This window comes from Zalophus californianus, chromosome 12, assembly GCF_009762305.2.
Source record: "Zalophus californianus isolate mZalCal1 chromosome 12, mZalCal1.pri.v2, whole genome shotgun sequence".
Taxonomy (NCBI): Eukaryota; Metazoa; Chordata; class Mammalia; order Carnivora; family Otariidae; genus Zalophus; species Zalophus californianus.
The window spans coordinates 60,874,057-60,889,771 of record NC_045606.1 but is presented as its reverse complement, the minus strand read 5'-3'; the positions used below and the strand labels follow the sequence as shown (position 1 = coordinate 60,889,771).

At 44.1% G+C, this 15,715-nt stretch overlaps 1 protein-coding gene across 1 annotated transcript in view; it reads right to left on the bottom strand.

Annotated features, from left to right (window-relative positions):
* Positions 1–8,418: 8,418 nt before the first annotated feature.
* GARS1 (glycyl-tRNA synthetase 1) overlaps positions 8,419–15,715 on the bottom strand; it is a 45,838-nt gene continuing 38,541 nt past the window's right edge. The window contains exons 14-17 of the mRNA XM_027573507.2: positions 13,430–13,539; positions 10,916–11,009; positions 10,068–10,258; positions 8,419–8,706 (exon numbers count right to left, since the gene is read on the bottom strand). Coding sequence (XP_027429308.1) covers positions 8,581–8,706; positions 10,068–10,258; positions 10,916–11,009; positions 13,430–13,539 — 521 coding nt within the window. The 3' untranslated portion in view covers positions 8,419–8,580. The remainder of the gene's footprint in view (positions 8,707–10,067; positions 10,259–10,915; positions 11,010–13,429; positions 13,540–15,715) is intronic.

Here is a 15,715-nt window from a genome sequence, read left to right as displayed (position 1 = left end):
GATCGAGTCTCCCCCAGATAGTGTTGGTAGGGATTGCTTCGCTCAGAGCCTGAGGCCCTCCCAGAGAGCTGCGGCATGCTTCCCCCACCACAGAACCACCAAGTGGACTCCATCTAGCGAATCCTGTCCATTCTACAGGACCCAGCCCAAAGAGCCTCTCTTCTAGGAAGGCTTCCTACCAGCATCGGTCCGACAAGTCCCCCTGGGAAGCCCCTATGGCAATCCTTGCCAGGCTCCACTGCCAGGCTGGGAATTGCTCAAGGACTTACGTCCACAGCAAGAGCTCTGTTCCCAGTAGGAGCTCTAGAAACATTCACTAAATAAACTGGCCTTTCCTATTTGTTCCACAGAGCTGGTAACTCACAGCGGGAGTCCAGTGCTGGCAGGACAGACCAAGGGTACAAAGAATCCCAGAGACCTATTAGCTTTACATTGGGGGAAAATCCATTCTCCAGCTCCAGACCCCCACCCCCCCCAACCAGAGCCCCGGGGCCAGGCCCAGCCTGAGGGCATCCCCTCCCCATGTGCAGGCAGAAAATCGGAGGAGAGCCTCTCCATCCTTCCAAGACTTCCCTGCAGGTGTCCGCCCGTTAATCTCACGCCGTGTGTGGGGCCCCATGCCTTGATGGGCCCTGACTTCCCGCTGGGTGGAGGTAGGGGACCAGACCTGTGCCCCTGCTGTCCAGGAACATGCCCACGGTCCTCTGCTGGGGAAGTGGAAGCACCTCTCCCAAAGACAGGTCCTGGCTTAGACAACTGACTTTATGATCACCCTACTTAAACCTCACATTTGTCTGAGGACGCAGCAGGGGCCACAAATGCTACTTGGAGAAATGAATGATGAAAGCCAGGGCCCCCAGAAACTTCAAAGTGTTAGCTACTGCACTTTGGAAAGAGAACCCAAGCAGAGGGACCTTCCGAGGCCAAGTCCTGCATCCAGTCTTGATAACTGCTGGTTGGACAAATGAGTGAGCAGGCAGGAGCATCAGCTCTGGAAGAAAACCATCCCTCTGCTTCTGCTGTGAAAACAAGAAAGTAATTAATTGTGGTTCATAATTAGTTCTACAGGGGACCAAGTGAAGCCTTCTCTGGCTCCCTCAGGCCCAACCGCAAGCAATGAACAATCCAGCATCATGGATCCCCATGGAGGCCCCTCTGCCCGAGAAGATAGAGAAATTCAGACTTGTCATTTCTTCCTGCTTCTCCCGGTTCCAGTCTCCGTGTCCTCTGGAGAAGGCAGGTGGTGGACCCATGAGGGATAGGGACCCTTTCCTTATTCCTCCAGCTTGGCCCAAATAGCGTGTCCTTCCGGGGCTTTCCGAAGCGTGCACTATGGAGTCTGTGCCTCTAGTCCCTAAGCTAATGAACTCCCCCAGCCCTGTGTCTCCATATCCATCTCAGTCCTCGGTTTGAAACAGATTCTGGGCTATCCCCCACCCCACACCCTCAACATTGCACACCTAAACGTTAAGGTCTTTATGATGCGGGATCCTCGAGCGTGAAGGTCAAGAAATAATTCTTGAGGCGTTTCACAGTGCAAAAATGTGCTTTTATTAAAGCACAGAGACAGGACCCGCGGGCAGACGGAGCTGCACTTGTGAGTGTAAAGAGTCATTGATTATATACTTTGTAGTTTAGTTAGTGGGGATTAGGGCTAAGTCTCTAAGGAATTTGTGTACGTTGAAAGTGAGGTGTACGGGATCTTGGAGGTCTGCCTATTGTCAAGATAAGGTTACCCTTTCTTGTCTAGTAAAACATGAGTCATGAGACCCTTGAAGAATGTCATGTTCTACGTGTCTCAGACGTGCATCAGTGGGCCCCGTGTTGTATACGATTTATTCTTAGTCATATTCTTCCTGCCTTTGTTTCCCTCAACATTTTCATCGGAAGGAATGAGGAGAAAAAGTTCTTCCTTAGAAATGTGGATTCTTTTCCCTACCTAGAAAAATATAAATATATGAAATGTACAAATACTATGCATTAAATAGTGCAGAAAATTTCTAAAGAAATCCTCAAAAGAACCACAGACCCGGGGCGCCCGGGTGGCTCAGTCATTAAGCATCTGCTTCGGCTCAGGTGGTGATCCCATCCGGGGATCGAGCCCCGCATCGGGCTCCCTGCTCCGCGGGAAGCCTGCTTCTCCCTCTCCCACTCCCCCTGCTTGTGTTCCCTCTCTCGCTGTGTGTGTGTGTGTGTCTCTCTCTCTTTCTGTCAAATAAATAAATAAATAAATCTTAAAAAAAAAAAAAAAACTAAGGGGAAAATTAAAAAAAAAAAAAAAAAAGAACCACAGACCCAAGTTTAAAAGCCCGTGACCTCAAGATAAAAGAAAAACGCTCTCATGTAACTAATTAAAGAGTCTCCCACATTGGCGGTGCTCCAGCCTGCCTGTTAGAGGCAGCAGGGCACTCTGCATCACACAGGTTTGTGAGCCCACTCCAGACCTCCTGAAACACAATCCCAGGGGGCGTGAATCCACACTTTTACCAGGCCCCAGGAGTGCTTCTCACCCAGGAGGGCCCTGGGAGCCACCAGCACACAAGGCCTCTTCTCCCTCCCTCCCTCCCTCCTTCCTTCCCTGGCACACAAGGCCCATCGCTCGCTGCACCTCCTGCTCTGTCCACCTCTCCCCTGCAGGGCACAGCTCTGCCTTTTCCCACACCAGCTACTGTATTTAGGTTGGGTCTCCAGCCGGAGCCTTGTCGGCCCCAGTCCTGAATTGCCAGTACCCAGGAAATGTCGGGATTCCAAGAGAGATTTCATTTGAACCAAGGGTTCCAAAAGCATGAATCTGAAAACCACTGAATTCACACAATCTTAGTCCCTTGGGCTCTCTCCCCTTGGTGCTCAGGGTAGGAAGGAGCTTTCTAAGTGAGGCTGCTAGGGGAAGCTTCTACCGAAGCACAGTAGAACGAAACAAGACAGTACAGGAATTAGTGCGTGTAGTAGGGCCATGTCAGTGTGCTGAACTTGGAGGCAGAAAGGAAAGAAGTGAACACCACACAGGCCTCAGCACGGCAGACCGGACTAAATGTTTTCCCATGTACGTTCTCATTTAATCCTCTTAAAAATCCGGCAATATAGAAAAACTCAGCCTATAAAGAAAGAAAAAAAAATGCTCGCTACAAGTTCCTCTCAGGAAGTCTAACCCAGACCCAGGAACTCCTGTCCCTCAAGGGCCTTAAAGTCTTAAGAGTTTCTCTGCTTTGAACTTCTTCTCAGAGTCTACGATTTCATATGAATTTTTAAATTTATGTTCATTTTAGTTATAATCTTAAAAAGGTAGTGAAAGTCTTAAATTTTAATAATCGTCTTAAAAAATATTTGACCTTAAAACACCCTTTTCATAGTGTCAACGGAAATATAGTTTAATCATACAAAACGGTAGCTACAGTTCCTCAAACTGGGGATTCCCTAATGTATTCCACAGTTTTGAGATTTGGTGTCCTCTATCAAGGTCACTAGAATATACTGAATTTATGAACCTGCCTTGGCATGAATGACCCAGCGACTGCCGGGCTTTTCCCGAGGGACCTGCATTTTAAGCCAAGAGTTGAGTTACATTATGTGCATTAGGGGGTAGACATTCTGAAGTGAGCCAGTTTTTACACCAAAATACTGAATGCGGGAGCTGCCCTGGAGAATATGCATCCTTAAGTCAAATATTTATTGAGCACCTACTGAGTGCTCGCAGTCTTCTGGGCATAACAGGCATATAGCCATGAATAAAACAGACCCAAATCCCAGACCTCATGGAACCTACATTCTAATGGGGAGAGTGAAAATTAAACAAGAAGGAAAATATGCTATATAGCATTAACTGATAAAGGGGACAAAATAAACGAGGAATGGGAGATAGTGTGCATGCGTGTGAATGTGAGGGAAGGTTTGGCTCGAGGTTGAAACTGTAAGTGGAATCGTTGGGGACGCCTCACTGGGGGTGACTGCTGGATCAAGTCCTGAGAACAAAGGGAGTACTTGTGAGCATCTGATCCTGGCGGGAAGCGTTGCAGACAGATGGAAAAGTCAATGCCAAAGCCCAGTGTGCATGTGTACGTGCCTGTGTGTGTGTGTGTGGGGGGGGCTGGTGGGGAGGGAGATGGGGGCGACCATGCAGGTATTATTCTTGAGTGAGAAGAAAAACCACTGAGTCTGAATTTGTAGGACCAATGGGATCACGTGGGCTGCTATTTTGAACACAGATTGTGAGACAGACTTCAGATAAGAGTCTTGCAATAAACCAGTAAGGAGATGGTGGTGGCCGGACCAGAGTTGTGGCCTGATTCTGAATATCCGGTGAGGATGGAGCCAATGGTCTGGATGAGGCATATAAGAGAAAAAGCAGTCAGGATGGGCACTGAGGAGCTGTTACAAACCGAGAGGTCAGGTTTGCAAGCTTGCTTCAGAATTCTTTAGAAAAAAACGGAAGGTCTGGTCTCAATTTTTAAAAGAATGTTAATAAGGATTTTTTTAAAGCTTGTGTTTTTGTTTTTTTTTTTTCCTTTCCCAGAGTCTCGCTGTGCTTAATCTCACTATCAATTAACTGGCACTCAGATGCAGAACAGTGGGTTTTGATGAACTAAAAAAGGTTTTAATTAGGCTAAGTTGTTTTAGTTAGCACAACTGCTTTTGCACTAATTGTTGGCGATTGAGTTTTAGATGTAACAAATGCAGACACTGTTTGGAAAAATTCTATGCAGGCTCACTTCTGTACCAAGTCCAGAACATTACAAGAGCAGGCAGAGAGCTTTGACTCCCAAAGAGAGAAGAGCTCTCTCTTCCCAGCCTCACACTCACAAAATTTTCATTAGGTTCAGGCTCAGGCTGTGGCTTGGGACAGAGGAATGAGGATTACAGCAGGACCATCACAGCTAGATTCTGGAAGAGTCGGAACTAGAATGCACTTTATTTTATGTCCAGCACAGCCCCCCACCCCAAATCCTGTAAGCTCGTGGCTCCACGTGATACCCAGGGAAACTAAAACCCCACTGCACATGTGCCCCTCCACCCTGCCCCACTTAGCTAATCGTCTCACTGGATACAGGTTCTTATAAATTCACATTTTCAAGGGAAAGCCCTTTCGGGGGAGCAATGGGTCCAGCATTTCATATGGGAAGAAAGTTCCCAACCGTAGAAATAGTAGGGAAAACACCAAAAGGAACCACAATCCCCTCTGAGGGATCCCCCACAGCTCATCTTGACTACACTGTCCCTGCCCCAAACACACGCATTACAGAGTGGAGGCTCCCACAGAGTAGATGGACTTTGGTGTTGACAACTTGACCCCTATTGTCAGAAGAAATCATTCAGGAGACCTTTCCCCAATTTGAGGGGGCAGGGCGGGGCTCAGGCTCTTTATGGCTTGAGCTGTAACATCCGTTACAGCAGTGGTTCTCCTAGGTGCTTTCAAAATAATATTGATGCCCAGGCCCCACCTTGGAGAAACTCATTAAACTGGTTTGAAGGGGACACAGACATGGGTATTTTTTAAAGCTCAAGTGATTCTACTGTGCGGCCAGGGTTAACATCTTTTACTGCAGCAACAGGTTTAAAAAGATGTGCCCTTTAACATGCTAGGAAGATAACACCATCCAGCCAGGAGAACAGCATGTCACAAACACAAGAGGAGCTCCTGGGCGAGAGGACAGGGGCACGGGCTGCTTCTTTCCAGCAATTCCTGTCGAAGCTCCCAAATTATGTCCCAATTTCCAGAAGATTCCTTAATTCCATCCACATGATTTTAACACAATTACTGTTTAGAGGCAGCCTGATAACCAAGAAGTATTGAAAGGCAACAAGAGGTGAATTTTGAAGCACAGCAAACTTGTTCATCCATTCACCTACTGAATCAGCTAAATTTCTTCATGGTGTTAGCCAAATGCCAAATGAAAACCTGCCTTAAACTAAAGGCTATCAGCAAAGATGCTGGCACGAGTTTCTTTAATGTGAGCAATGCTATCAAAACCTCTCCATCCCAGCCTCAGTCAAGAGATACAGATTAATAGTTTTTCCTGGTGATAAAGATTAAGTGCAACTATATTCAGAGATAATTTGGATTTATGTCCAGGGCACCCAGTTCTCTCATGAATAGATTCCACTGGCTAAAACAGACACTACCGTTACCCTAAGTTTATACTGGTTTAGGAAAAGTAAATAAAGGTCTAAAAGGAATCTATTTCATGAACAAAATAATTTTGCAAGTTGTCACAGAGCTCATTTGACATCTGACATCTCTAGTACCATCTCACACAATTAGTAAGATCATTTCTATATTTTTATGACTTGGCAATGAATTCTTTTTCTAGAACGTCCAGCTATGTTCAGTATTTTACTATTATGAGCTCCTGCACAAGTCAGGCACAGATCACTTCTCTGAACATACCTCCTCATTGTATTCGAAAGCCCTGAATTCCAGCCTAGGTTTTAAAGGAACTACTGTGTTCTTACGCACATTCCATGGAAACCAGTTTGAATCTGACCCTTCCCCATCACTATTTTTGGAGAGAGTGATGAACAGGAGTAACTTCTCTGAGAGGCAGTGCTATTTATCCAGCTCTTGTTGAACTAGCCCACAGTCTGATACACACAAATACGCAAATATTTAAGAAAAAGGACTCACAAGAGCAACAAGCCAGAAAGACTCTGGCTTTAAATACATACTGAGCTTGAACAGAAGAGAGGGTGTGTGTGTGTGTGTGTGTGTGTGTGTGTGTGTGTGCATGCAAAATTCGTGTGTCAAGAGCCTCTTCATTCAGAAGGCAGTCCTTCACCTGCTTGTGCTCAGAATCGAGCACATATGGCACAAACAGAACCCATGAGCTATGCTACTGGCCCACATTCCCCACTCAGGTAATCAGTCACTTGAGATGCAGCGGGTGTTCTCTCAGGAGAAATCACACACTGGCCCTAGGGGAGAACAGAGAAGAGAAAGGGAGGACTCCCAGAAGTAATACCCAGCACTGAACTCATGACAGATGTATTTGCCAATGAAAAGTGAAGACAGTTTTAGTTCTAATCCCTTTATGATCCAAAGTAGGCAGATCCCACTATGTATAAAATATGTATCTTTACTATTAACGAGCTCATAAGAACGTCTGAGGCGGTGGTGACTGACTAACTATGGAGGTACTCACTGTAAAAGGAAGTAAATTAGAATAAGCAAAGACAACGTCCAGCCCCAATGTGAGAATGCTAGAATATATGCTAAGTCAAGAGCTATAAGAAATCTGAGGTGAAAGGAATCCCTACAAAATGAACACTCAGTTTATTCAAAATCTAGTTCCTTCTAATAATGAATGCTTTAAAAAGCACCAGGTAGAAGAGAAATAAGCTTCAGTAAAAGGCTTTCTTCCCCCGCAAGAAGTTGATTCAAAAATTCAAGACTCATCCCAAGTCTACTCGGTGAGCACCTACTACGTACTGTGGTGGGCGTCAACAGAGAGGAGCTAAAAATGAAGGGAACCCCTGGAAGACCCGCTACTGCAACTGTTCTTCATACCCAGGACGAAGGAGACATTCGGGAGACCGCCGCGCCCCTACCCCACATTGTCTGAGGGGAGCCTGAGACACTAGACAAAGTCCTCACTCTGCAAAGAGAGTTGTTCTAATTTGTACATCCTCGAATATTTTCCTAACAAATATATGTGTTCTAGTGTTCTGTACAAAAACATAATAGGAGTCCCTCAAAAGCTGAGCCCAAAACTGCTGGGCTAGAATCACGACACCGTGATGGTTGAGAACTAAGTCAGATAAGACAGGTGGGGTTCCTCCAGCATCAGTTTAATGATCGCCAGGGCTACCTGCGAAGCCGAGTACAAGCATGCCTTAACATAGCAGGCTTCTGCCAATGCACCCCCTCCCAGAGACAGAAAAGCAAAGTCTTCCGGCCTCAGAACATCGCTGCTGGCAGCCCTAAGCCCCCACGGCAGCAAGCTTCCTCCATTCCTCCTCCTCCGCTGCTCCTGCTGCCCATCCCCTGCCCCGCTTTTCCTAGAAGGGGTTCCAGCTGCTGATGGAATGCTGTCTCTTTAACACATCACTTTCTCAAAAAAAAAAAAAAAGAGAATAGAAAAAGCATATCTAGACAGACAGAAAGTAGGTAAGTGGTTGCTTGGGGCTGGAGTTGGAATAGACAGTGGTGCTAAAAGCACATGAAACCTCTTTCTGGAGTGATGGAAATGTTCTAAAACTGGATTGCAGTGATGGTTGCACAAATCTGTAAATACACTAAACATCACTGAGTTGGATACTTAAAACTGTTGAGTTTTATGGTATGTAAATTTTACCCTAATACGCCTGTTAATTGGGAAAAAAAATGTATTAACTGTGTTTAACATTAAGTCATGAGCATGTCTACCCAAGGCTGGGAAAAATACAGCTTTGCTGAAAATGCAGAAACAGGAGCAAATGGATTACAAGTTTGTTCAGAATTCCTTTAACTTTAATTGTGGGGGTCAGATCAGGCAGCCACTGAGGATAAAATGCAGTCCCCAGGAGTAGTTGCAATGCTGTTTGTAAAGTGGACATGATAAGAGCTATTTTTTTATTAGGGCAAGTGGTCAAAAGTCGTTAAAACTGTCGTCATTCCTCGATTGTCTCTTTTTTACCAGTCTCTTGCCCTTCAAAGACAGGATACCTGGCCTCCACATCGGCCCACGTGATGCTGCCATTGGCCAGATCGCAGACTACACTGGGCAGTTCAGAGACCTGGGGTAATAAAGCAAAGAGAATTCCAAGAATCAACAAACTGGATTAGAACATCGAAAAGAAGATTCACCCTGAACTCAGGAGACCGTAGAGACAGCCAAAATCAGTGTCTAAAGAATCACAAGATCCCTCTGCAAACTGGTCTCCACAGAATGTTTCCCATCACTCTTACTAAAGCCTCCTTCCTTACTTAAACTCACCTTTCTCCCAGGCCTGGGTTCGTGTTTTTCTTCCAGCCCAGAATGTCTAACCCCTGGATCACTCAATTCGCCCACAAAGCCTTTCCTAATTATTCTAAATTGCTGTCACCTGAAGCTACTTCATGTGCATTAACTTTAACTCTAAGAAGAGCTAGTCAAGTAACATGAGCGAGGGGAGACTAGCAAACTGGGGAGCCCCAACCAAGGGGGCCAGCTGTTCCTCAGTCACAACCAAACACTGGCTACCACTCAGCAGCAGTTCCTAAACTTGAGCGTGCATCGGAATCATCCAGGGGTCACATCATACCCACCCTCTATCTGTCGCTAACCTCCCACCCCACCTGTTTCCGATTCAATAGGTCTGGGGTGAAGAGTCTGCTTATTTAACAAAATCCCAGGTGATGTGATGCTGCTGGTCCAGGGACCACACTCTGAGAATCACTATCAGACTGGGAATGTAGGTCCACAGTGGCTGGATCTGGCTTTGTAAAAAGACAAACCAGAAATCCTTGACTTCCAAATTAAGACTATAAACTCCTTTGGAAAAAAAAAAAACAGTCTTTTACTTCTGTTTTCCTATTATTAACTCTCTGTAGCAAGCTGAGCACATAACAGGCATGCTAAATAGAACCTCTGCTCAAAATTAGTCAGGCAGTTGTCAGTTAAAGTGGGTGTTCTTTCCTTCCCCTTCTGTATTTTCCCATCTCCATTATCCCTTCCCATTAAGTAAAATTACTGAAACATTATTAGCTATTTTGAATGGATTAACAGGAAAAGTTTATACATACATATGTATCGATACATATGTACACATTTGTATAGAAATATACAAATGTCAAAGCCCCCAAAGTCTGCCAATAAAACTATGGCAGCAACCACTTGGGATCATATGTCTCTTGCCCAAATAAACAATTACATAAAAGCAAACTGCTGGAGAACGAGCCCAGAGCGAGCCAAGTGGTTATAAAACATTAGATAACTGTTAACGGGTATTTTCATAATTAAGCCAAGGGGATTTGGGAATCTGTGCTCTGATATAAGCCTATGATTAAAATTCAAAAGAAAAAAAGGGGGGGGCAAAAACACAACAAAATCCAGGTCAAATCAGAAGGAACCAGTATACATTTCTAAGTTAAAAATGCCAAAGAGAAGGCCAGCCACCTCTGCTCTAATCTGCCGCATGGAGTCTCGGTCCCGCAGAGTTGCCGTGTGAGGGGTCTTGTTCACTGTATCGAAGTCAATGGTGATGCCGAAAGCCACGCCAATCTCATCAGTCCTGGCGTAGCGTCTTCCAATAGATCCAGAGGAGTCGTCTACTTTGTGAGAGACGCCGTTCCTGGTCAGGGCTTCCGCTATCCAAAATAAATTAAGTAAATTAAAAATAAAAAACGGACAACGTTCCAATGTCATCTACATGTTGTCATACAAGCTCGGGAAACTTATAAAAGGAACTGAGACCAAGAGAGCAATTAAATTACAGCTACAAAAGAGAAAAATCCCCAGTTTACTAAGTGCCTCACTGTAGCTCCTACCCACATCTCACCTGGCTACAGGGGAACAAGTAACACACTAAGAGCCAAGGCCAGGAGGCCCCATCCAGACTCCCCCACCTCTACTTGCACCACCCCAAGCAACTCAATGAACTCTTCCCATTTCCCAACTCTGAAATCGGTGTGCCCCACCACATGACTACTAGGAGCCCATTTAGTGCTGTGGGTCCGGTTTGTTAACACTCCACTAGGATTCCCCTGATGAAGGGAGCAGCGCCAAGGTCAAGAGGAGAAGCAAGGATATTTTGAATCTGACCCTTGGGTCCTACGCTGACTAATTCAAATACTAGGAGAAAACATTCTGAACAAGCACACTCTCTTTTAGAAGTAAGGGCAGAGGCTAAAATCACTTAGATTTACTCTTTATTCAATATGTATTTTTACTGAAAAAAAGATACATCTAAAATTCAGTCTACTTGACAGTGTTCCCCTGGAGATTACCCAACTGGATTTGCTTACATAATTCCTTGACAAATGGGATGAACTCCTGGTTTTGGCTCAGTGGCAGGACCGAACATTTGAATGGAGCTACTACAGCAGGGAAACTGAAGAACTACATGTTTTAAAAAAGAAAGAAATCCAAAGACATTAGTTTATAAACATCTAAACATTAATGTCCAAACTTCATTATCAAAATACCAGAAAACATAATTTGAAAAGCAGTGTGACAAAAGAGAAAAAGCAAGATGGATCTGGTTTTCAGCTCTAAATTCGAACCCCCTTAGATCTGTCTTATGATTTAGATCTTAGTCTCTCCATCTAAAAGCGGGTATCTCCCATCTGCTCTGCTTACTTCACACGTCTGTAAAAAGCTGAATGATGTGAAAGCATTCAGAAAGCTACCATATAAAACGGTCATTTTTTGGTACCACATAAAAACCTTACTTCTTTCCGTGGAAACCCATGAAGAACCTCCCGCCAAATCATCAAATAGTAAGTGGCAGTGCCAAAAACCAAAATCCCATTCTGTCCTTTAAGAAATTCAGCATGGCTGAAGGATCTGTGAGTCTTAGTGACAAGGTAAAACAGAAAAGTTTAATTAGTTTGCAAATGTATACTCAAAAGAAATAGGGTGAAACAAAAAGAGATGCTTTGTATACCTATACCAAAAAGTACAACCCTCCTAAACTGCTCCTAAAGTAGGTTTCAGAGTTACTGAGAAATAAAGAAAGCAAAGATATTCTGTGGAAGGCAAACCAGTCTACCGCTCTGAGTTGGAAATAAGAGCTGAAGCCAGTTTTTAAGTAATATTTGTATAAAAGGTCCACAGGAAGGCAAGAATATGGAACTCAGAATGAATAGGTCCCATAAAAATCACTGACACGGGTTCCAGCTGAGTCCCTCAAAAGCCTCATTAGCCTTAAATGCCAAGCTGCAATGACAACCCCGGCTATAAGTCCTAGACTCCATGGCTGCCCGAATCACAGAACATTCAGAATTCCACTCCTCTCCTCTATCTGGTGAGAGAGAAGTAAGGACATGGCTTTACAGAAAAATAATTTTTTAAATCTCACTGGCAATGTTTTTATACCAAATTTATAGGAAAATGGATTAAGGGACTATGTGATAAAAATTTAGAAACAATTCTGGCTTCTCAGAGCCTAATCAAATTTCTCTTCATGAGAGTAATCTCTGTGCAATTCATAAAACACTGTCACTAATTTGTTCTTGCTTAGCCCTTATAAAATTTCTAAAGTTCTAGTTATATCAATATTGTTAGATTCAAAGAAACAGCTAAAAGATTTTTTAAAAACCTTTTTATTAGAAAATAAACAGAAAAGGCCCGAAGCAAACTTAGTATCTAAAAAGAACACTTTCAATATGCCACCATTCCTCAAGAATAACCGTGCCTATATTTACACGTCTGGTGTCTAGACCGGGCTCTTACTATCTGTTGAATGAATGAGAAGCTATTCCTTAAATGTCAAGAAATTAAGATGCAATTAGGGCAGAGAATAAAACAGTAAGTTTATTAGCTACATTATTACCAAGAGTATATCAGACTTTCTAAAATAACTGGCATCAAGAACTCATCAGCCTATTCTTCAAGGTTAAATGTCCTAGAAAGAACTACATGTCTCACATCACGTACACTCAGCTGCAGAACGGTCATGCAGATAAGAATGTTTCATTCACTTAATTTGGCACATACCACCTTTCCACTCTAGCCAGTCTTCTAAATGATTTTCCTGGAAATCTGTGCCTATAAACAACAAGAGTGTAATTTCTGCAGGGATGACAAGGTGAGAAAGGTGGAGTAAGGCAGAGTGAAGAGATAAAGTGGAAGGCATGGAGCAGTGATTCAGAAGCATCAGGGCCAAAAGACAGTGTGTGGGAGTTAATGAAGACTTCTTAGAAACATTTACCTTTAGCAGTGCATGAATGCTAGGAAAGGCTCTACCCCAAATACCACTGCCCAATTTACTACCCTGTCAATTTCTCACACTGGAATCACTTGGGGGTTCTTATAAAAAAAATACAGATCCCTAGGTCTCAGATCTGTGAATCAAAGGTTCTGGACCAGAACCTTTATTCCCAAAGTCCCCAGATTTTATGCAGTTTAAGAAAGTTTCCTTTAATGCTTCACCAGTGCTTGGCTACAGTTATCTGGTTGGTCCAAAATCTCTGAGCCATCCCCTTCTTCCCAATTTTCTGAAAACATGAGTATACCCAGAAACTGCCAGTATCTTCCACTGATGCAATACAGATAGTTCCCCCACGGTAATATGTTGTCTCAGAATAAAGAGCACCAGGCACTGAAACAACCCCATCTAGAATGACCTACGTATTCCAAACCTCAAGTGAGCTAACATAAGAAAGTTCTTTGCTTTGTAAACAGTTAAGCAAAGATGAGTGTTAAGGCTGCTAGCACATTCGATAACCAATCACTCCAGAGTCTTATTAATAATGTACTTCAGTAAATTTCATTCCCTGACACTGTGAGAGAATAGCATACTATCCAAGATAACTTACCGTTCTCTGCTCATCTCCCTCACGTACATGGAATGTATGTTCAAATACCGTATACATGATCCTGCCCAGGCCAAAGGAGGGCTCAATTACATTCGGAACAACTTCTTCCACTGCAAAAGAGTTAGAAATCCAATAACATTCTCTCAAACCCTACATAATGCATTGTGGGTCCTCTCTCAACAATTCTTATTAGCACTAAAAAGATCTCCATTCTAGATGGACTTGAGTGATCCTGTACATCAGGACAAAGAAGTCAGAACATTCCTTAAAACTATTTGCTGGTAAGAAATATGATGCCTTGGGGCGCCTGGGTGGTTCAGTCGTTACGCATCTGCCTTCGGCTCAGGTCATGATCCCAGGGTCCTGGGATCGAGCCCTGCATCGGGCTCCCTGCTCAGCGGGAAGCCTGCTTCTCTCTCTCCCACTCCCTCTGCTTGTGTTCCCTCTCTCGCTGTGTCTCTGTCAAATAAATAAATAAAATCTTAAAAAAAAGAAAAAGAAAAAGAAATATGATGCCTTTAAAGAGAAAGCAGGAGTGAAAAAATTTTTCACCAAATTTTTCTTTGTTTATACAGCTTAAAACTGAAACAAGGTACCAGGGTCCCTTCCGCAGTATGCCACAGCATACTATGTACACCAAGTATACCACAGTTGGTAAGCTATGAGCAACAGCAGCTACTCCATCATCTGCCTTGCCTTGCAGAAAGCATTAGAACTTTTGAGCTTTTTTTTAAAAGATTTTATTTATTTGACAGAGAGAGAGAGAGAGACAGCAAGAGAGGGAACACAAACAGGGGGAGTGGGAGAGGGAGAAGCAGGCTTCCTGCAGAGCAGGGAGCCCCATGTGGGACTCAATCCCAGGACCCTAGGATCATGACCTGAGCCGAAGGCAGACGTGTAATGACTGAGCCACCCAGGCACCCCTCAAGCTTTTATAAGACTTCGCTAGAACCAAAAATCTACCAGCATAGCTGGCAAAATTAACAAAAACAATTCCTACACGCAAGTATCACATGCTTTGTGTTTTACTTTTTATCTTGCTGTCTTGATGAGAACTCTTTAAGAAAGTCAGGTTACTGCCACTGTAATCCCAAGGTTCTGGGGTCAAGAGGCCCTCAGAGAAGAGTTTGCTGGGGGATCTGCACTCAATCAAAGACATTTTACCAGAGGCCTCACATGGGGGAGGCTACACCTGTGGTACAAACAGGAAATGGATTTTTTTTATTTTTTATTGTTATGTTAATCACCATACATTACATCATTAGTTCGTGATGTAGTGTTCCATATTCATTGTTTGTGCATAACACCCAGTGCTCCAAGCAGAATGTGCCCTCTTTAATACCCATCACCAGGCTAACCCATCCCCCCACCCCCTCCCCTCTAGAACCCTCAGTTTGTTTTTCAGAGTCCATCGTCTCTCATGGTTCGTCTCCCCCCTCCGACTTACTCCCCTTCATTCTTCCCCTCCTGCTATCTTCTTTTTCTTTTTTCTTAACATATGTTGCATTATTTGTTTCAGAAGTACAGATCTGTGATCCAACAGTCTTGCACAATTCACAGCGCTCACCATAGCACATACCCTCCCCAGTGTCTATCACCCAGCCACCCCATCCCTCCCACCCCCACCACTCCAGCAACACTCAGTTTGTTAAATGGATTCATTATTACTTATTATTCAGAAAGGAAGGACTGCTAAGCACTGGGTCTAAGGTAACTGACCTTAACCTTGGATAGTTTGTTTCAAGGGAAATGAGATAAGTAGAACCAAAAATTCACATATGTGGAGGAAAAGAGAGGCTGTTTCTTTTGTCTGTGATAAAGAGTAAGAATAACATTTTAGAAATATGAGCGAGGCATCTCTTGCCCATCCTTCTGGGTCACCTAAGCCATGGTGAAGTACAGTTCTGAACCAGCTGCCAGAATGGTGGCTAAAAAGCCCCAGAGCAAGAAGGATCCCCTGCTTACTCTGATCACTGCTCAGACGGTCTTTACAGTCACTGAAGCTTGGCTAGAGGGCAAGCCAAAAACAAATGGAAAAGTAGGCATGCTCTCTCCAATAGCAGTAGCTTCTCAAATACCCACCTACTACTCTAAGTTTCCAGAAGCTTCCACTCAGCCACAGTTAACCATAAGCATCCTTTGTATATTTTCCAAAACACTCATATCCCAATGGGCGACTGCCTTCGGCTCAGGTCATGATCCTGGAGTCCCTGGATCGAGTCCCACATCGGGCTCCCTGCTTGGCAGGGAGTCTGCTTCTCCCTCTGACCCTCCCCATCTCATGTG